General features: G+C 48.0%; 1 protein-coding gene across 1 annotated transcript; it reads right to left on the bottom strand.

Moving 5' to 3' along the window:
• Window positions 1-554: 554 nt before the first annotated feature.
• On the bottom strand, window positions 555-20,973 carry pdzrn4 (PDZ domain containing ring finger 4; the record flags this gene model as incomplete). The annotated part of the gene is made up of 8 exons (XM_056579048.1): window positions 555-1,205; window positions 2,382-3,503; window positions 4,211-4,315; window positions 5,054-5,155; window positions 8,073-8,135; window positions 11,280-11,378; window positions 18,350-18,452; window positions 20,684-20,973. Coding segments are annotated over 8 exons (2,535 nt in total), but the record flags the coding sequence as incomplete, so codon positions are not given.
• Window positions 20,974-23,407: the final 2,434 nt, after the last annotated feature.

The following is a 23,407-nucleotide window of genomic DNA, read 5'->3' as shown; positions in this document are numbered from 1 at the left end:
AGTAGGTCATCACAACGGAGAGCCTTGTTGAATCCTCCCAGTGCCTTACAGATTAGTAAATGATGGGCCCCCAAACAGTTGTCCCTGTTTACTAGTGGTTACTTGGTTTGCCATTATTCTAACCCATAACCATTAACACATTCTTATTAGGCTATCACAATGTGATATCATTAACTGAATAGGTTGGTGATGAAACTGGGAAATGCCAGCTAGGAAATTGCTTTTAGGTAGTTTCATATTATTCCATTGTAGCCGCCAAATATCACGAGTTAATTCATACCAAAAGGGACATTTAGATGTTTGTCAGAGATCCGTCCCATCTCATTCCCGCTGTGTGTCCTTGTGTGTATCCAACAACCTTCATGCGTCCTCATCGTTGCTCATCATGCCGTGTGTAGCTTCTAGTTTCCCTTTGAGGGATGAATAAAGTTGTAGCATCGCACACGACCCCACAATGTTGACCCACTGAACACCGCCTGTAAAGCAGAAGACCCCCCCCATGGTCGACCCCCCCCCCCCCCCCAACAGAACCCGTCCCGCCGTCCCGCCGACCGCTACACCGTCGTGACGGACAGGAAGGCGTTGTGCACCTGCGTGGCGGCGCCTTCGGGCGGGGCCCGCGCCCCGTGGCTCATCAGCTCCTGGATGGTCATCCAGTTGTCCAGGATCTTCTTGTTGCGCTTCTTCATCATCTTGCGCTGGCTGAGCTCCAGGATGCTGACCTCCTTGCGGCCCTCGGCCCCGCTGCCGGGCCCCTCGCGCAGGCACTCCAGCCGGCTGCGCTGCATGTGCTCGCGGCGCTGGCGCTGCTCGCGGGCGCGCGCCAGCTGCTGCTTGCGCTCCTCCTTGCTCCAGTAGCGGCCCATCTTCATCTCGCTCATGGCGTCGTCGTCCGTGGTCGTGCCGCCGCCGCTGCGCTCCTCGCGGATCCGCAGCGCGCGCTCCCGCAGGATGCGGTCGCGGGCGGGCCGCCGCGCCACGTAGCGGGAGCCGTCGGCGCGCACTTTGACCTTCCACTCCAGCCGCGCTTCGCCCGGGCGCAGGCCGCCACCGCCGCCGCCGCTGCCGCTCCCGCTGCCCGCGTGGCGGTGGGGGTGGGGGTGGTTGTGGTGGTGGACGGGCTCCCGGCACAGGCTGAGCAGGCTGAGCTGGCTCTGGGAGTAGCTGCCCAGGGTGGAGGTCTGGTGGAGCAGCTGCATGTAGCTCTGGAAAGGCACAGGGAGGAACTACGTCAGCGGTGGAACGGAGCAGGGATAATGATCGTCTCGGCTGTTGAAGCTACTTCAGCAAAATACAGGAGCCCCTGAATCTGCAACCGAGCAGAATGTGATTGACTCTAATTGAACACGGTTAAATAGAATAGCCTATCACAATAGTTTGACTAGGATACAAAGAACAATGGATTAAACATCACAAAAGGGTCTGGCACTCAAATTCTGCCGTGGTCTGTATTTTAGCTACATAGCAGACAGTTGTATCCATAGCGACTATCATCCTTTGCCATCGAGTGTGGTAGGGGCTGGGGTTCCTTGCTCAGGGATGCCAACAGGTAGAATCCGTAATCGGTTTTCTGACCCAGAGACTTTCGGCTGCGAGTGGACGACCCTCACCATGAGACAACCTGCACCCTGAATGGACCCTCACTTAACCCTAACCCTAACCCTGGATGGACCCTCACTTAACCCTAACCCTGAATGGACCCTCACTTAACCCTAACCCTGAATGGACCCTCACTTAACCCTAACCCTAACCCTAACCCTGAATGGACCCTCACTTCCCGAAATCCCGAAAGCCTCTTTAACGTTCTAAAGCTTTTGTTTTGTTTTCTCTAACTTATCTATTTTATTTTGTTACTTCATTTCATTTCATGACGATGTTTCGATGTGAAGCACTTGGAGTCTGCCTCGTGTATGAAAAGTGCTGTATGAATAAAGTTGCCTTGCCTAAAGCGCATTAACAGCGGCATCCAATCCTGGATGAGAACAACCCTCAAACCTCACCCCCTCCACATCGCTCCTTCCACATCGATTCTCACTCAACCCTAGGGCTGCTCGGTTATGGGTAAAATCATAATCCCGATTATTTTGGTCTATATTGAAATCACGATTATTCAAACGATTAATTTTGAGTTTGAATACATGTTGTATACATTCAGCATGGCTGAGTTGTAGCTGAGAACTTTGAAATCTGGCCTTAAAAATTACACAAAATGGTCAAAAGAAAATGTTCCAATCTAAAATAATATACAGATATGTATCCAGCTGTTCTGCCCTTTCTATAAAACATAAAAAAAACATATTTTTTTATTTTGGAAAAACTCGATTATGTTATTCGCCCAGCCCTACCCAACCCTTTACAAGGCCTCGGACGGGGGGGTGTACCTGGAGCTGCCGGGTCCCCGTCTGGCTCTGGAGGGGGGACGTCTGGTAGTGGTTGGGCGTGGCGTAGGGCAGGCCCCTCTGTGGGGCCCGGGCCCTGCCCTTCTTCTCACACCGCTCGTCGTCGGCGGGCAGCGCGGGGTCGGAGGCCTCGGACGGGGACGGGTTGCTCTGGTCGGGGCTGCTGGAGATGACCTGGCCCGGCTCGCTCCCTGGGGACGGCTTGGGGGCGTTGGGGCCGGGCGTCCTCACCCCCGACGCCAGCCTGAGGTTCTTCTGGTTGGTGAGGCGCACGCGGCGCTGCTGGGAGAGGTCCGGGGAGCGGGCGCTGTCGGCCGTGTTGTACACGCTGGAGCTGTCCTTGTCCCGCGCGGGGGCCGCGACGCACCCCGGCGGCGCCTCGGGGTGCTCGCGGATGTCCGCCAGCCTGCCGGCGTGGCGCCTCAGCAGGTCCTTGGGGCTGAGCGGCGTGGGCGGCGGCGGCGGCGGGCGGGGCTCCGGGCTGGCGTCGCCCTGGCGGAGGTGGTGGGCCTGCATGATGCTCTGGCACTCCAGCTCGATGCTGCGCAGCTCCTCGTTCAGCATGCGCAGCTCCTGCTCGATGCCGCCTCCCCCTTCCTCCTCCTCCTCTTCCTCCTCCTCCCCTCCTCCTCCCCCGCCGTCGCCGACGACACCGCCCTCGTCCCCACCCTGCTCCGTCAGGCTGCACTCGATGCTGTGCCGGATGGAGTACACCCCGCACTCCCCCCCGTTCCGGATCTGGCACTTGAGCTCGAGGAGCTGCTGGAAGCGGCTGTCCGTGCCGAGGAGACCGCCGACGCCACCGCCTCCGCCTCCGCCTCCGACCCCACCCAAGGAGCCCCGCATCACCAGCTTGCCCTCGCGGCTCGGGCCCTTGGTGGGGGGGGTGCTGCGGGGGCTGAGCGCCTGCCGCTGGGCCTGCTCGGCGCGCCAGCGGTCGCGGAGGCACTGGGCGGTGGTGCGGCGGTGCAGCCGGGAGGACAGCGGGGCCGACGGGGGCCGGGGGTCGGGGCTCTCGGTGCCGCGGCCCAGGCCACTGTCCTTGTCCTGGGTGGTGGAGGAGTAGGTGGCCGTGTCCGTGGTCACCTCGTCCTCGCCCGCATGCTGCTGAGGGGGGGGAAGGAGAGAGAGACGGAGGGGACGGGGACGGGGGGTGAGTTGTGCGTCGAGGTTCAGTGGTCCGTCGCGTATTTGCTGTCGAGTTTTGCGCTGGATAGCGGGGAAACGCTCGTACTTTGTGTGTGTAGTGTGTCTCAACGCCAGAGACGTTCAAAAGAGAACATATAGTATATAATGCAGGAGCGTTTTGAACCATAAGCAATTGATGTAATGGAGGACGTGTAAATATACATTTTGATACAGCTCCAATCACCACAGTATTACTGGACATTTGTAACATAAAGATCAAGAGGGGGTTTGGCCTCACAGAACTGTTATACAGTATATACATTATACATTTAATTCCTTCTATTGTGTTCCCTTTGCCGATCCCATTCTCAGTGTTTCTCCCATGTCTCTCTCTTTCCACCCCCTCTCACCCTCTCTTTTCACCCTCACACCTCCTCTTGCCAATGCTCAGCTGCCAATTTATCCAGACCTGAGAGACATCTTTCTCTCTCCCTCTCTCTTCATCTTTCTCTCTCTCTCTCATTATCTCGCTCTCCAGTCATCTCTCTCTGGTGGTGCTGTCCTCCCAATCCCCCTCTCTCTCTCTCTCTCTCTCTCTCTCTCTCTCTCTCTCTCTCTCTCTCTCTCTCTCTCTCTCTCTCTCTCTCTCTCTCTCTCTCTCTCTCTCTCTCTCTCTCTCTCACCTCCTCCTCTCTGGTGGTGCTGTCCTCTCTCTCCAGGATCTGCGTCTTCATCTCCTGCAGGATCTCCCCCTGCTCCACCTCCAGCCACTCCTCCTCCTCCTCCAGCTGGAACCACACACACACACACACACACACACACACACACACACACACACACACATACACACACACACACACACACACACACACACACACACACACACACACACACGTCAAGGGAGGTAAATAGATGCTTGAGTTTGTGTGTGTGTGTATACGTGTGTGTGTGTGTGTGTGTGTGTGTGTGTGTGTGTGTGTGTGTGTGTGTGTGTGTGTGTGTGTGTGTGTGTGTGTGTGTGTGACTGCATGTTTTCGCTTACAGGAAGTGAAAGAATGATTAGGCCCTCAGTAAGCAGCTGCTTGAAGAAATAGGTTTGAAGGCTGTGTGTGTGTGTGTGTGTGTGTGTGTGTGTGTGTGTGTGTGTGTGTGTGTGTGTGTGTGTGTGTGTGTGTGTGTGTGTGTGTGTGTGTGTGTGCGCACGTATGTGTGCGTACATGCTCGCATGTGTGCATGTGTTTGTACATGGTATGCATGTGATTGTGTACCTGTGGGTCTATCTGTCTGTCCATCGGTACATACTAATGCATGCACACGCATCTTCGCGTATTGTGTATGCGTTTTGTGTGTGTGTGTGTGTGTGTGTGTGTTTTTGAGTGTATGTGTGTAAGTGTGAAGGTGCGTACGTGCGTGCGTGCGTGCGTGCGTGCGTGCGTGCGTGCGTGCGTGCGTGCGTGCGTGCGTGCGTGCGTGCGTGCGTGCGTGCGTGCGTGCGTGCGTGCGTGCGTGCGTGCGTGCGCTTGTACCTGCAGGTCCGGCCTGGTCACCAGGAACAGGATACTCCGGGCGTCTTCGCTGGCCAGCAGAGCCACGGCTCTCTCTCTGTCCTGCACCTCGCAGCCGTTGATCTACACAACCAAACACACACACACATTCCATAAGATCATCGCTCAGAAAGTATCTCACAAACACACACACACACACCTCCCCGAAAGATCACCGCTCAGAAAGTATCTCACAACCATACACATAGTCTCAAACCCGAGCAGATATTATCGGTGGATGTTTTTTTCCTAAAGTGCATCGCTGAACAGGTAATGTGTGGACCGCACGCTGAAAGACTCTCGCGCTGAGGAGAGACGAATGGATTTACTTTGCACAAAGTGTGCGCGCAACAATGGATTACAGAGCAGATGGCTGAGGCACACATCGTTTTACTATTAGTCCACGGACGGATGAACACATGAAAAATGTTTTCATGGATCGTTTGTACATCTAGCGCCGTCTCTGTCCATCACTCTCCCACACACACACACACACACACACACACACACACACACACACACACACACACACACACACACACACACACACACACTCAGGTCTTGTTTTTACTCATATTGGGTATCACTATCCGTTTTTTCCCCTCGTATTTCTCTCTCTCTCCTCAACACCCGCTCTTTCTCCCTTATTCCCTCTCTCCTACCCTCCCTTCTCCCATCCTCTCGCTATGTCTTCATACTCGACCTACCCCTCTTTCTCTCCCTCTCTCCCCCTCTCTCTCTCTCCCTATCTCTCTTCTACCCTCTCTCTCTCTCCTCAACGTTCATTCTCTCTCCCTTCTTCCCACTCTGTCCTACCCTTCCCTCTATACTCTTTCTATGTGTCCATACTGAACCCCTGTCTCTCTCTCTCTCTCCAGCCAACACCCATACAATCCTCACTCTGTTCCCCTATAGCTCCTGCTAGCCTAGCCTAGCCAACCTGCCCCCCCCCCCACCCCTCCTCCTCCACTACACACCCAGACACACAATTAACTGTTGGCTGACAGATGGCGTTCATCTTTTCCTCTTTCAGAGTAATGGCCGCTGTCACAGAAAGGTAATAGAGCTCGCGGTATAGACCCTCCCCGCTAACACCCTGGTACCCCCCCCCTCTCACCCCTACCCTCCCCCCAAATCATTCAGGCTATTTCAGACAGATAGTTAAAGAGAATGGGGGGGAGAGAGAGAGAGAGAGAAGAGAGAGAGAGAGAGAGAGAGAGAGAGAGAGAGAGAGAGAGGGGGAGAGAGAGAGAGAGAGAGAGAGAGAGAGAGAGAGAGAGAGAGAGAGAGAGAGAGAGAGAGAGAGAGAGAGCAGGGGAATGTATCATGTCCCGATTAAGGACACATGTCTGCTAGATTAAAATTGGTTTGCGTGTGTGTGTGTGTGTGTGTGTGTGTGTGTGCGTGTGTGTCTGTGTGTGCGTGTGTGTGTGTGTGTGTGTGTGTGTGTGTGTGTGTGTGTGCGTGTGTGTCTGTGTGTGTGTGTGCGTGTGGGTCTGTGTTTGTGTGTGTTTGTGCTTGTTGGTGTGTGTGCGTCGGTTTCATATATCAGATGCTCCAGGTCAAAAGGTGCTTGTAAACAAAGACAGACGGCTATAACACACAAACAACCCGGTACAATACACTAAGCTCCGAGGAGCCATGAAAGGGGCTTGTTATACGTGCTCAAGGGTCGCTCATTATGGACTTCAAGGTGTTCATGGCAGTCCGTGTTGATAACAAGCACCGGGGTCGCCGTGGAGGATGCATTGTGCTCCTCCGTGGAATGCTAAGCTCACTAACGCACACGATGTGTATGTGTGGAAGACACCCTGATGTTTCATCTCTGATTCTTACCTCAACCACACCTGGTTTGGGTGTCTGTGTGCACACATGGATATGTGTGTGCGTGTGTGTGCGTGTGTGTGTGCGTTTGTTGTGTGTGTGTGTGCATGCGTTGTGGTGCGTGTGTGTGTGTCTGTGCTTGTTTGTTGTGTGTTTGTGTGTGTGCATGTGTTGTGTGCATGTGTGTGTACGTGCGCATACGTGTGTATGCGTGGGCGCGTGTATATGTGTATATGTCTGTGTTTATATGTGTGTATTTGCAGTTTCAAATAAAAGGCAATAAGAAGGCTAAACGAAGACTCATGCCTGAATATAGCAGCCATTTTCCGTTGCTAAAGACAGGACGGAAAAGAGAGGGAGGGGAGAGGAAGAGGGAGATAGAGCGATGCAGGAGGGGTGCTGGGATGACGAAGGACCCGGAGCAGCGGGAATAAAAGACTTTAATTTCCGCTGATAAGTGGGCTATTTAAATATGCACACATTACCCCAGACTGTCTCAGACAGTAACCTGCTCACCCTCTCTGGAAGGTACTGGAAAATGCCACGGAATTGTCTCTCTCAGAGCAGGTGTGTGTGTTTTTGTGTATGTGTGTGTGTGTGTGTGTGTGTGTGTGTGTGTGTGTGTGTGTGTGTGTGTGTGTGTGTGTGTGTGTGTGCGAGTGCGTGCGAGCGCATGTGCTTGAGAGAGAGCCAGAGAAATAAATTAATCAGACAGACAGTCATCTATTATTGAGTGTAAATGATAGCTACGATAATCTGCGGGTGTTGTGTGTTTGTGTGTCTGTTTGTATCCGTTGTATTCTCGGAAACAAATACGAAAATACAAATGTATTTATATATACAGTATGTGTGTGTGTGTGTGTGTGTGTGTGTGTGTGTGTATGTGTCTACATATGTGTACTGTACACACATACTGCTGTGTGTCTGTTCTACTTTGTATATGTATATGTGTGTGTATGTATCTACATGCACACGTGTGTGTGTGTGTGTGTGTGTGTGTGTATCAATTTCTGGCTGATTCTGCATGCACATGTACAAATCAGATCAGACGGATCAACGTCCGCCGCCTATTCCCATCCATCCGTGAACACCTGTGGGCGTGCCTTTCCCCCCCGGGCTTCATATAACGTGTTTCCTGCGTGCGGTCATGGCTATCGGGTCCCGTGATTAAACCTACCTGCAGGATGCGGTCGCCCTCCTTGATGCGTCCGTCTCTGGCTGCTATGCTGTTTGGTTCCACCTAAACCCAAAACAGAAAAACCCACTTTAAAATCAAGAACATCGTTATTGCCTGATCTCCGCGTGGCAGTCGCCATCGAAAAGGGGAATCGGCCCGCGACGGCTCGATGGATCAACCTGCTAGCGCGCTTAAGTGTCGGCCATGCATGGCGACAGCCAGCTCGTCGGGAGCAGTTAGGTTGAAGTTTGGTGCTCGGGGGGAAACCTCAACACAGCAAGGAGGAGCCGGGGATCGAAGTACTAGCAACCCTCCGGTTATCAGCCAACCCGCTCTACCTCCTGGGCCACATGCCGCAAAGGCCCGTACACGATGTAGAGGCAGTAGTGTTGTGTCTAGGGTGAATCGACTCCTGGCTGGAGGGTCCTGTGTTCGATTCCCCATTGTTCCTGTCAGGAAGGCTCTTTGAGATGCTCTCGCTCGACCGGTCGCCTTAGCAACGTGTATGATTACACTGATTACATTTTTGTCTCTTTGAATGACCCTTACCCTAACCCTAACCCTGCTAAATGACTTGATAGAAGATGGCATGATACCGTGTTTTTTTTTTTTACGTATGGAGGCCTGTTGCGTCTAGCAATCACCTTTCCCTTGATAATCGCATTTTGAACTTTTATTTTCCAGACAAACTTTTAGTTTTTTAGTTTGAAAAGAAAGTAAAAATGTTTCACTGCGATGCCGCGTATCTCGTTTGAAACAGAATACCGTAGTTCAATAGACATCATTTCACCAAGTCTACTGGATCGACGAACACTGCTCTGTATTGAAATGAGTGCACACAAACAAAAACAACCAGTCTCACGGTCGGTACCCAAAGATAACGATATACGGGAATTACAACAATAGAAAAAACACGCCACCGTGACAATTCTAGCATAACGACAATCAAACTTTCCCTTGACTTCTGGAGATGAAGCAGAATGGGAGATACGACGGCTGAGAATTCACATTTCACGTTAATTAGATGGGGAAGCTGATTGGCTGGCACAGGGTTCCGTGGCGTAGCCGGCAGCGGTTGGTAACCGTGGGAGCAAATAGGAGCTCCTTGAAGATTCAGGCAGTTTTTTTATTCAAACACCTGTGTGATTAAAAAAAAACGGTGGTTCGATTCTTTTTACACGGAAATGAGCAACCAAATAATTACCGAGACGCAAGAAGACAGCATCGGAGCGTGAGAGAGAGAGAGAGAGAGAGAGAGAGAGAGAGAGAGAGAGAGAGAGAGAGAGATGAGAGATGAGAGACAGAGAGAGACGAGAGACGAGAGATAGCGAGCGAATAGCAAAGCGCGAAATGAAAAACAACCAACTCCGAATCCATTAGCATTCCCCGGTGTTTCTGCAACAAACTTGTTGACGGTACTTATCTGAATCGAATCTGCATCACATCTTATTTTTGTATTATCTATTTCCAAAATTCATTCCGGGGGATCGAAGAAGCGTGGCGTAGATTCGAGCGTCGTTGTTGTTCCCCTACGCTCATTTTGCACACTTTGTTGTTGCTTCCTCTTGCGAAGATCAAGAGAGTTAGCAACGTGTTGAAGAAGGAAATACGGTCTTACTGGAAACAAGGGAATGGATGGAGGGAGAGGGGGTGGAGGTAGAGGGGAGATGGGGGGAGGAGATATGCTTCTCTTGTAACAGTATTACACATAAATACATTTTAATGAGGCGGGGAATTAGCATTTTTCTCCTTTTATCGCCGCCCTACCGTAATAGTCTTCTTCTGTCGGTTGGTGCTTGTTTCTACATGGCGTCGAGGGAGGCTGAGACAAGTGCTGCTGCTGTTTTGTGAATAGTTTAGTTATTGTTTTTGCCTACTTTTACTCTGAGTTCATGTTCTAAGTCTGCTTCAAGGAATTAAAACGTTTCTGAGCCAAACATCATTTGCCATTTTGACAGCGATTTCCGATGTTACATTTTTCGCGAGGGTTGAATTGAGGCTAAAGAGGTGTGTGTTGGTGTATATTCACAACCTTCGCTGCTTGCCAGTTAACAGCCAGTCCTTTATGAGGGAATGGTAATCCTCACGTGCACGGCTTCGCTGGAGTAATCAGTGCTTTGAGTTCATAATAGGATTGCAACGGCAACCTGCCTTGAAAGACGCGGGTGGCTAATGTAGTCATTAATACTGAATGTCTTCCCAGAACCATAGATCACTCGGATTTTGTCTCTCTTTCTTTCATTGAAAGCCATGAGGTCTTAATCTCAATGATGTTCCTTGTTTAGCTTCAGCGGTGGCAAAATGCCAATTTTGAGGATTTCAGGATGTTTTAGCGCCTATTTTGGCAGTTTGGAAGCTAGGTTTTGGATATTCTCTATGGATATTTCCCAGTGTTTTTCCCCGGGCCCATATTCAAACCCTAGGAGAATAGGATATTTTTAGATAATAATATATATTTTTTGAATTTGTGTTTATTTGTTTCCACAGACAATTACACAAATGTTTTGGCTCTGCTGTAATCGGTGGTCTTCAGTGACAATGATGGCTGACGTACACTCTGTGTAATGAGGGGTAACGGTCTCCCTTAGAACTCATTAAAATCCTCACCGATTGTTTTAGTACAAAACGAGGAAAAGGAAGAGCAATTGAGGAGAGCGCATAACAGGAATCCAACATTTCAACCCTGAAGTCATCTCCCTACAATAAATGGCTCATTCTCCCAGGTTTCTGATTGACTAACATTTCCCCATTCCTCAAAAAATGCCTGGCCCTGTATTTATATGTAAATATATTTACATTGCGATACGCCCCAACGCCCCAATTATGGTTAATATTAAAAAGTAGAAAATCCTGTGCGTGCTTCACACATCACTCTCCCCCCTCCTTCCTTCCTCCCTTCTCCCTCCATCTTTTTTTCTACATTCTTATTTTGAAAAGCATCCTTCCTTTTCCCGTCTGCGGCTTGCGTCAGTTATAACGACACGCTTGCCTGCCGCGGTTACACACCACACACGTAGAGCACTCTGCACAACTCAAACAGCCATTTGGCGCACGGTCTTCTTCACCAGACACGAGGTTTAAGGCGCCTGCTAAATGGCTCCACGCTTTTATTTTGACGTGCGACTGTAAAAGCAGTGCAGCGGTAGTGATGACAACAGAGCCGCTTTATAGTGGAGGCTGTAGGAGAGAGAGAGGGGTGGAGGTTACCTGGCTGACGTAGATGGCCATGTCCTCCTCCTCGTCCGTTCTGTAGCACAGCGTCAGCCCCAGTTTCTCCAGGCTGTTCTGCCTGCACAGCTCCACCTCCTAGACACACACACACACACACACACACACACACACACACACACACACACACATACAGATACACACATACACACGCACACAAAGAATGTAAAAAGTATGGTTTAGGTATTGCCATCATATATTTGATTATTCCTTTTAATACAGAATTTTTATGGGACCTTGATTTACCAATTAGTCAGTTTGAGTTACTCCTTTGGTCGTGTTGGATTGTCATTATCGCCAGAAACCATCTGGGCTCAAAGAAATATCTTGTGCAGCTTCAGAAAGAGCTAAGTCGGCTTAATTCACACTCATAGAGTACAAACACATGCAAAAGAAGGATTTCAGTGTCGTGAGAGAGTTCCAACTCATGAGAAATGAAAGGGCTTCTTCAGAAGGGAACTCATCAATCATTAGAATTTCAGCAGCGAATTCTGTTTTCTTTGGTTTCCCTTAATGTAGTCAGTATTTCAGTACGTCAGTATTTCTGTATGTCAGTGGTTCCACGGAAGTAATAAATACCAACACTCTGAGTGTGACAGGATTCATCTGCGCTTTCTCTCTCTCTCTCTCTCTCTCTCTCTCTCTCTCTCTCTCCCTCTCTCTCTCTCTCTCTCTCTCTCTCTCTCTCTCTCTCTCTCTCTCTCTCTCTCTTGCTCTCTCTCTTGCACACACCCATCCATGTGTTCTACATCAGTAAAAATGAAAAGGAAAAACAAGCAAAACTAACATCCTTGATATCAACCTGCACCCGGTGGGTGAGCCCCCGCTGGGCAGGACTTTGATGGCCCCTGCCGTGGCATTTGCCCCCCCCCCCCCCTCAGCAAGAAATCTGTTTAAATTCACTGTGACACGCCCCGTGAGGCCCGTTTGATCTCCGCTGCGTTTAAAAGGTAATCACGTCAAGATTACACTGGGGGTAATCATTTTATTACCCCCCCCCCCTACCTCCCTCTCCCCCCAACCCCCCCTCTCACTCCATGCTGGTGGAATTCATTTCCCTGGGAAGTTGGCGAACAGGGGGTGGGGTGGGGGGGGGGGGGGGGGGGGGTGGGGGGGATGGTGGTTGTGGTGGAATTCATTTTCTCCTGTGAAAAAAAAAAGTGACAAGACAAGGGCAAGATTGACAGGGGGAAGTAATTATGTCAATGGCATTCAACCCCCTAAGGTATTGAAGTATAAGACTGGTGTTTCCCAGTGGAGTTGACTGTAACGCCAGCGCACTAGTCCGGGGCTAGCATGCATTGAAACCAGTGCAGTTGGCGAGAATTCACTACCTAGCAGTTTAAAGCTTGCCAGCACTGATACCGGCAGAGCCGGATTAACCCAAAGGCAAACTAGGCACGTGCCTAGGGCCTGATCGGCGGGGGGGGGCCCAGACAGAAGTAAAAAAAAAAAAAAAAAAAAAAAAAAAAAAAAAAAAAAATGAAATAGCCAATACAAATGTCCTGCCTACTATTTATTTCAGTGATAATATATCAATATATATTAATTAAGTAAAAATAGTGACGTTGTTTATCTTAACGTTACGTCACATTAAAGGCACCCAGTGCAACTTTCGAGGCTTAAAAATAAACATTCAATTTCTAGTCTTTTTTACACGTAGTAAGTTTCAATAACTCCATACCATTACATACCGACATTCAAGCAGCAAAGATGAGACGTCGTTGTGTGGTGAGAACTGATAGAAAATCGATAACAACAACAATGCCGCCATTTTCTTTATTTTTTGTAACCTACAATAAATAAAGCAGGCTTCCAGTCAATGGAAAAATGGCTTCTCCCCACCGGCGATTGTTGTTGTTTACGATTTTCTATCAGTTCTCACCACACAGCGACGTCTCATCTTTGCTCCTTGAATGAGTTATTGAGTTATTGAGTTATTGAAACTTACTACGTGTAAAAAAGACTAGAAATTGAATGTTTATTTTTCATTGAATGTTTACATAAAGTTGCACTGGGTGCCTTTAACGCCAATCAGTTAAGTCCGAGAGGAGGTCAGCGGGTCAAGACTAAGCGGAACAATAAAGCTAGCAGGCAGGTCGTTTCTTGTGTAGGCTAACATTCAAGATGCTTTTGGGTGCGGCAAAACATAAAAAGAAAAAAATGAAGAGGAACAAAAGAAGAAACAGCGGGGGGCTTTACAGAAGTTTCTGTCGGGCAGCCGTCCGACAGCTGTGAAGACAGCGGAAGACGCTGTGGCGCCGTCAACATCAGCGCCGTCATTTTCTACGATGAAAAGAGTGAAAACATACCGGAGAGCAACAGTAACAGAAAAAAAACAGAATGCCTTTGCCCTGTTGGCAATTGAGAATAGATTTACAACCTCCCTGGATTTTGAAGACATTATAGAGGACTTTGCCTCATCAAAACTCAGGAGAAAGCATCTGTAAATGTAAGTTTTCCATTTAAAAATCTAAATCTTAATAAGTAAAGTGAATGCATATAAATGAAATGCATAATATAGGGCTATACTTTCTACTATAATGAAATGAAATATGAGGAACAAACCAAGTACCGGTATATTCAAATCTCAAACAGCTGTCTTTCAGCTTATATATACATTTTATTATTTCTCCACAAGATCGTGATGATGCTGTCAAGATGTGTTTCTACTGCAATGGAGGCCTGTGGTGCTGGAAGGCTGAAGATTATCCCTGAGTGGAGCATGCTAAATGAGAGTGTTGGAAAATTTAAGATAGGTGATGCTTGTCCATGAAAATAAACATCTTTACCACTACAGCACACTTTCTCTGACTGCATATTTTATTAGTCTTTGTATATTTGACTACTTATTTAACTTTTCAATTTAATCAACACATTTAATTAAGATTTTCTGCAAAATGCAATAGCTTACTACATTTATCTTTTTTGCTCTGTTTACATAGCAATGCTGACACCGTGACACCTATTGGTGATTTACTGGGACTACTGCCTTAACAATGACACTGGCAATGGATAAGATAAGGATAATTTAATAGCATTTAATAGAGCCGTGTAATAACGTATAAATAATAAAAATCAAAAAATAGTCTGATAGACTGTTTAATATACAACACATGACTTATTTTGGCGTACAAATAACCAACTTGTAACCAAAGACTACGCTATGTAAAATGTGAATTAACTTTTATTAGTAACTTTGGTAAGTGTTAGGGTTAGGTTAGGTTATCGATGGAGGGGGGCCCAAAAAATACAGTCTGCCTAGTGTAGTCCATTTATTTAATCCGGCTCTGGATACCGGTGCTGTAATTTGGTAAATGGACTGCATTTATACAGCGCGCTCTAACCAGTGGCCACTCAAAGCGCTTTACAATATCGCCTAACATTCACCCGTTCATGCACACTTTCAAACACCGACGGCCGTGTCCACAATGCAAGGCCACATCCAGCTCATCTGGAGCAGTTAGGGTTAGGTGCCTTGCTCAGGGGACACCTCGACACTCTAGAAGGAGCCGGGTATCGAACTAGCAACCTTCCGGTTATCAGCCAAGAGCTAGCAATGCACTACCGTGTACAGCAACCGAATATAGTGGGACGGTACACTCTTTGAAGCTCCTTCGCCAATCTTTACAGGAAAGTAAAACAGAATTGAAGTAATTTCACAAAACATGAACTCTAACTGAACATGTGGGCAATTTGTGTCAATCCAGAATAAGCCCGCCAGCATTGTCAGAAATAACTCCGGGAACTGCAGTGACGGGTGTACTCGTGGTTTTCCTGTGAAGCGAACAGCTAGTTATATTTCAGCGAGATGCTCTCTGATGTACCACAGCATGTGGGATTCACCTGTATCTGTACACCTGTATCTCACTGCAGTCAAGATAAGGGTCAGGGGCTTTGTGTTGTGTTGTGTTGACCTTTTGCTGCCATTAGTGTCAGTATTTCAGCAGGCATGCACGCACGCACGCACGCACGCACGCACAGACACACACACACACACACACACATCCACCCAAAACCTACACACACATTAACACACAGACACACAAGCACGCACACACACACAGACAGACACACACACACAAACACGCCACACAGACACACATACACACACAAACACACACACATATCCCCCAAAACATAGACACACAGACACAAACACACATGCTTACACGCTGACATGCACACACACAAATACAAACACACACACACACACACACACCATACCAGATCAGCTTCTGAGAAAGACCACAGCTGGCTGGGAGGAGACGCTAATGGCCCAGAATGCAGTTCACTGAACCAGGAAGTGCCTTATTAAACTGGCCGACTGACAGCGAACCATGTCAGAGCCATCAGAAGCACCTGGACTCATCTGAGGCCAGGTACTGTCTGACATGGGCCAGTGCCCCCTCTGACATTAGGGCTGTTACACTTCCAACACACACACGCACACGCACACACACACACACACACTCACACACACACACACACACACACACACACACACACACACACACACACACACACACACACACACACACACACACACACACAAACACACACACACACACACACACACACACACACACACACACACACACACACACACACACACACACACACACCACACACACACACACACACACACACCCAAAGACACACTCAAACATACACACACACAAGCATTCACACTCACACAAACCTTACATGCATTCAACCACAGAACATACTGTAGCTCATGAGTCTTTTACTGGCATGGTATTTCAGTATTATCGCAATTTCCTGGCCCTTATTTACGGGTTTTGAGAAGAAGGAAAAGCTAGATCAAAGAATGCTTTTGTGTTATTGTGCACAACACACGTCAACACATATAATGATATAAACGCTATAAAATAACAGAAAAGATGATAAAAGAGAGAGAGTGCGGTTCGCAGCGAGATTGGATGTGCTGAACGCAAAATACTAGATCATTTATATATTAAAGTTTTATTCATCACGTTGATAGATTACTCACCCAATTCAGCTGGTGGGGTGGTGTGTGCGTGTGTATGTGTATGTGTGTGTGTGTGTGTGTGTGTGCGTGCGTGTGTGTGTGTGTGTGTGTGCGTGTGTGTGTGTGTGTGTGTTGGGTAGTGGGGGGAGGGGCGGGGTAAAAGAATAGTCCTCAATAATCCATTCATCTCGTGCCTAATAGGAAAGAGCTGCGGGATGCAGTGGGCTCATTTCCTTTTGAGCTGAAGTGGGCCAAGGCAATATCTCACGGACACACCGCTTGTCAATAAAGAGACTCGCAGGGCTTTGTCATCGTCGACATTCACAGGGTTTCCTCGTATTATATTGAGGTCATGCTTTTTTTTATCTTACCTATTTAGGCCAAGCCAGGCAATAACTGATCGTTATATACTCATATATATATATATGTGTGTGTGTAGGGGAACCGCTACTTTAAGAGTAAACCGGGTTAGTTTTACAGTAGAGTAAGAGTGAGTTATGCTAAAGTGTGTACTGTTTGTTCGGTAGAGTAAGAGTGAGTTATGCTAAAGTGTGTACTGTTTGTTCGGTAGAGTAAGAGTGAGTTATGCTAAAGTGTGTACTGTTTGTTCGGTAGAGTAAGAGAGAGTTGTTCTAAAGTGTTAATTGTTTTACTGTTGTTGAGAATGGGAATGATTTGCCATTCCACACAGCATTTGTCTATGAAAAACACAACCAATCCCACATTCTGCTAACCTAGCACAAAAGGAACAGCTAAGCGATTCATGCAGATTCAGATGATCACCTACAATGCTATGTTGCTGATGAAATGTGCATGTGTGCTTGTGTTGTTTCAAGCTGAAAAACATGACCCACAAAATGTATTCATTACGGCAACTCTTTGTGCTTTGAAGAATGTCGTTTTTGATTGAATGCATTGTGGTTAAACCCTCGGTACCTCCTTTCTGTCTTCTGAGGAGACAGCGTACCGATGTTAATGGACTCCTGTTCACGACAAAAATAAAACATCGAACATACCAACCTAATAACCTCAGATTTCAACATAGTATTGCAGAATAAAATTCCCCTCAAACTCCACCACTTGTTCACCACTACAGTTAAATGAACCCTTCGTGTTCTGAACTCATAGTGGTTGCTTAACCAACGTGCTTGATAAGTTCAGAATGAATAAATAAACCGTTCAAGTTTTTCTAAAGTAGTTTTAGAAATCACATTTATAGTTGTAAACCACAAGGTAAACCGAAGAATAACCTTCTGTTCCCTGAAGCTCGGTAGAAATGGTTCTCTCGATATTGTGTATGGGGGAAGGAGGGGGGAAGAAATCTGATGGGTTTTACCGGCTACAAAAGAATGGCCTTCCTCCCGTGAGGGCTCAGGCTGTGGGGGCCACAGACCCCCCGTTCTATTTCCGAGTTTCAAACGAGCCGTTTAATTTGCCGATCGTCTTCATTTACCACGTTGGCACTCTCCTTGGACCGAACATCTGCCCTGACCTCCAGATGTTCTCGACCAGAGAGCTCTCTTTGTCCCTCGTCCACAATGTTTCAGTTATTTTTATTCTGCGTTCTTTGTGGTGAACAGAGAACATTACATGCCGCAACTATAAGAGTAACAATAACAGTCTCTCAGGTGTGTTGCTGTGTTGCATACGCTACCTGTACGTTAATTTACATCCTTCTGGATTTCAAATAATTCTGCATAGTCTGCATATTCATCACTGCCTAAAGCAGAGTTTATGTTGTACGTCCCGGCACTTAAAAATAGTACTTATCCTAGCTATCTTGTACTGTACAGGGAATGTGTTAACCTAGCAATCGGTTAATGCTTGCCATTGGTTCTATGAGCATCCTTACTGTGCCTACAGCAATCTATTGTTTCACTTTCTTCTGACAAATTAACTTATCGTAAGCCGCTTTGGATAAAAGTGTCTGCTAAATGTAAACGTAAAATGTAAGGCTAAATACGCCTCAGGCTATCCTGTACCGTGTCAAAGCGTAGGCAGCTGAACACCTAGAGGAGAGATAACATTGATGACAGTTTGACAGAAACCTGGTTACCTCGTACTCGTACTCCTCGGACCTCTCCACCTCGCCCGCCGTGTTGGACAGGTACTCTGGACACTCGTAGTACTCATGCTCCATCGTGTGGATGGAATGACAGCTAAAGGGAGAAGAGAGGGAGAAGATGGAGAGCGAGAGACAGAGAGAGAGAGAGAGAAAAAGATGGTCAGGCCTGACTGCTGGTGTGAGATTTGGGCGGCCATTAAGTTAATTGGCTCACACCTGTTTGCTGGTGGCTGCTCAGCCATTTAAACGGAGTGAGCGAGAGACTCGTTCTCTCTCTCTTCCGCACTTTTGCACTCTCACCCTCTCTCTTTCACACTCTCTCGCCCTCTCTCTCTCTTGCTCTCTCTCGCTCTCTAAATAAGAAGCTGAGCAATTAATAGACCCACTTTATAGGCTAACAGAGGCATCATCTTAGGACCCAGCACTTATTACAGGTCTACCATTTTATGGACCAGGGCAAAGGCAGCAGACGAAATCAGCGAACATCAGTCTGCCAGCCACGCCCTGGTACATAGAAGAAGCAGAACAATGCTGAGTGTAATGAGTGACACCTGAGTTTGTCCTGTTATGATACCTCTCTGAACGGGGACTTTCTTGGGGCAACAATAGCGGCTAGGTTGCCGTTAATACGGTTTCGATTTTTTGAAACATCCAGCCAAACTGATTTCCATTGAACCTCGCGCTCCACACAACCGCTAATGCCAGAGACTCGCACACATATCATGTTGTTTCTGGAAAAAAATGTGCGTTCAATTAATAGAAAAGTGGAGCTGTTTCATTTGTGGTGTCCCCTTTTGCTGTCCACACTTTGAGCTGGGTTGTGACGTTGGGTGTAGCTCTAGCTAAAATATTTCTGCAATTAAAAAGGCCAGAGTGACACAAAAAATACAATTTCTGCTTTCGATTTGAGGTTTATTACTATTACTGACAGTGTATCAAATTTGGCCCTTTCAAGAGGCAGTGAACATCCATCTTGGAAAGACGAGTGGCGTTCCGAAACATCATCTCATCTCACACCTTTTCAAGGGGAGAAATCTCACTTGGGAAAGTGGAAAATCTGCTGCTCTGAGACGCATGCGGGCAGCACCAAAATGAGCATCTGCCTTTCTGTCGGTGTGTCAAAAGAGCATCAACCAGCCTCTCTCCAGCCAAAATCATCTCTGTTTCCCCATCTGCATAGCAGCACCATGATATCGCCTCTGCATCAACAGTGACTAAAGGGACCGGGCTGATTTGTAATGGTAGGGAACAAATTGATTTGATTTCCCCCGGCGTATAGAAATAGCCCTTTAAGTAGGCAGAGAATAGTATAGCTGTGCCAGACTGCATATTCTATTAGACCAGTGCCTTTAATCGCCCAGAGAAGCTTCCCATTAAAGAATATAGAGGTGGCAATTATTGCATGCTGGTCTGCCTCATGTAATGGCTACTGAGGGACGTAACGGCCATGTTGTGAGGTGGGTGACAGGATGAGGAACAAAGGAGTAGCCCCTAGGAGTTGTTAAAATAGGATTCAATTCGTGAGGGAAAATCGCGCAATTCATCAATTCTCGCAGGCCAATCGTTTTCTCAATTCTCCAACGAAATCAAAACACCTAAGGTGTTTTCCTTTATGGTGGAAACAACTCAACTCTAATGAAATAATGATTGTGCAGTGCGCTATAGGATATACGGGGTAACAATAATAATAACATAATTATAATGGGACTGGAATACTTAATCCCGGCGAAAAGGGTGGTGGGAGTGTGTGTGGTGGAGGGGAACGATGTCCACGCCAGACCCCACATAGGTCACTGTCACGCTCCAATTAGGTGACTTTAGCCGGGCCCCGCCACACACAGAGGGAACAGGGGGGTGGTGATGGGAACCCGGTCTACTGTAGAAGTTTGTAGATAATGAGACATGGCCCGGTGCTCCATGTTGGCATCTCCTCCTGAGTGTGTGTGTGTGTGTGTGTGTGTGTGTGTGTGTGTGTGTGTGTGTGTGTGTGTGTGTGTGTGTGTGTGTGTGTGTGTGTGTGTGTGTGTGTGTGTGTGTGTGTGTGTGTGTGTGTGTGGAGATGGCTGGTCTAACCTATGAGCACTGATTGCTCAAAGTGCCACAGGTGTGTGCAGCCTCCCCCCAACCCCAGAGTCCAATCAGTCCGACTCTGGGCCATGCAGGTGAGGCTGCTTCAACCAGACATCACCCCCCCCCCCCCCCCCAATGTGTCCCATCAACCCCAGTGGAACCGTGGAGTTCCAACTGGTCCGAGCCGGTTTGCACCAGAACAGAACCAGATCGAGGCGGAACCCGTTCTGACCCGTTCTGAGGGGGTGTACCGACCTGTCGGAGAGCAGGAAGGGGCAGACGTCGGGCACCGGCGGGGTCGTGGCGCGGAGCTTGGCCAGCGCCATGATGTGCTCGAAGGTGATGTCCGTCTGCGTGCACACGTCCACCGCCACGCCGCCGTCGCCTTGGTTACGGGCTACGGCGGCGGCAACGCCCCCCGCGGGGGTGCGCCGGAGCACCTGCACCACGATGGGGTCCCGCCGCAGAGCGTCCCGACGGAGGGCGTCGACCACCGACGCCTCGTCGTGCCCGGCCTTGGAGAAGTCCCGCCCATTCACCTGAAGGAGGGGGGAGAGGGGGGAGAGGGGGGAGAGGGGGAGAGGGGGGAGGTCACTCTCTGATGATGCTTCGGATACCGTGGCAGTAAGGATCAGATTCAAAATCAGAATCAGTTTATTTTCACCAAGTCTCCACTGAGTAAAAACAAGGAATTTGACTCGGTAAAAAAACAATAGATGGCTAGTCTTGTCAAGGACCTAATAAATAAGTCATAATAAAGTCAATTAAAGGATAGGGCGTATAAGATGATATCGATGACAAAAGACAATAAGAGACATTTCCAGCAGAATAGCTCCCGCCCTAACATAGACCAATTATACCATGCGGCCTTCGCCTATGGCTGTGACAAATGGTAAAGGCTATATTTTACCCTGTGCACCTGTTCCTATGACCTTATATGGACCTGGCATTGAACATCCTCCCTCCCTACTCTTTAATCCATTTAAATCCTCTCCTCGGTTCCTTGAAGACTTACAGACGGTCTATTGAGCGCTTTTAAAGAACAATTACGAGAACACATTCTGGGACTCTAGAGGAAGGAGCTTTACGACGTTAAGGTCAGACAACAGTTCAATATCCTTCATTAAACATGTGGAGGAATTTGCCCTATTAGGTGCCAATTAAAATCCGCCAGCGGAGCTGTTAGGGCTCTCATTGGATGTAATTTGTGATGTCAGAAAAGGACTGGACTAGGACGGGATGTAATAACGTAGACCGGTGCTTTTGTCTCGGCTGTCAAGCTCACATACGTGCACGTTGGAACATGCAAAGACACATGAACACTCTTGCTCATACACCCTCCCTTGCACACACATACACTCACACACGCGCGCACACTCACGCACACACAAGCACACCCTCGCTTACACACTTACTCAGTAATACACGCACTCACACAAACACACACACACACACACCCTTGCTTACACACTTAATCAGTCATACCATTGCTCACACACACACACACACACACACACACACACACACACACACACACACCCTCACTTACACACTTAAGTCATACCATTGCTCACACACACACACACACACACACACACACACACACACACACACACACACACACACACACACACACACACACACGCACACCCTGCACACAAGTTCATGTGTGTCTGTGTGTACGCCTGGTTGAACCAATTACAAGTCCGTTCTATTCCATGGCTGTCAAGTTCGCCTTCAATCTATCACATCACTAGATTGATTTTCTCCATTGATTGCACATGTCAGAGATTGTCAGGGTCCATCTAAACGGATGTCTGAGCAGCGGGTGATCAGGAACATGTTTCCCAACACCATCAGCCTCTGCTATGGTGTTGTTTCTAAGTAGCCATGTACACAACAACAATGTAAAGTGTGTATCTGGAGTTTTATATTCAATTCAATGTGATAGAAGTCACAGTAAAGCCACGGTTCGAGATAGCTGAGTTTGTGAAAATGTATGCTTTAAAGGGGTGTGTGTTGTGGGGTATTGCGCTGCGTTCATGATCGTTTTTACTGGATGCAAGAAACACGGAAGGGAGGGGCGAGCTGGCTCTGTTTGTTTGGGATCTCGCTTCAAATACCAACAGAAGTGACGTCACCCGACATCGCTGATACAACCTTTAAGTTAATAATAAAATATGCTTCCAATTCCAAAACCTCTGAGCCCAGACATACAATGTGTGAACTAAAGAATATTAACTCCGGGACAAGTAACCCGTCAATTTCAAGGGTCTTTCTGCTGTGGCCGCCTTTTTGCCTGTTCACAAATGCAGGATGATGTTTAAAAAATAATCTGTCTCATCAGAGCAGTTAGTTCAACGCTAATACACCTTATTCGAGAATCCACTTTTCTGATTAACGTGTCAGTCTAAATGGATCACAGATGGACACATTAACGTCCAATCACAAACGCCGTGAAGGGGATCAGGAAGTGGGTTTGTGATTGGTGATTGGTGCACCTGGCAGTGTGTTTACCTGCTGGTGCTATTGTTATGTTCCGTTTGATGAGCTAACTCAGAGACTGATTTATGCCAGACAGATGTGACAAGATACTATGGTAATGGTCCTGAACATGTTTACGTGTGTGTGTGTGTGTGTGTGTGTGTGTGTGTGTGTGTGTGTGTGTGTGTGTGTGTGTGTGTGTGTGTGTGTGTGTGTGTGTGTGTGTGTGTCTGTGTGATTGTGTGTGGGTTTGGCTATGTGGTTGTGTGTGGGTGTGTCTGTGTGTGTTTGGTTCTGTATAGTTGTGTGTGTCAATCAAGTACACAAAATCAGTGGAGAATCTACGCACAGAATCCAGTCGGAGTCCATTATTGAACAACAGTTCTTACTTCTTTGGTATTTTTTCAAAACTTCTCTCATACTCAGCCTCGACTTCTTCCAGACAGCGCTGAAAGAGCATCGGACAGTATGAATTAATTACTTAATTTCATTCGG

The sequence above is a fragment of the Gadus chalcogrammus genome, chromosome 19 (genome assembly GCF_026213295.1).
Source record: "Gadus chalcogrammus isolate NIFS_2021 chromosome 19, NIFS_Gcha_1.0, whole genome shotgun sequence".
Classification (NCBI taxonomy): Eukaryota; Metazoa; Chordata; class Actinopteri; order Gadiformes; family Gadidae; genus Gadus; species Gadus chalcogrammus.
This window is presented reverse-complemented; position numbering and strand designations above follow the sequence as displayed.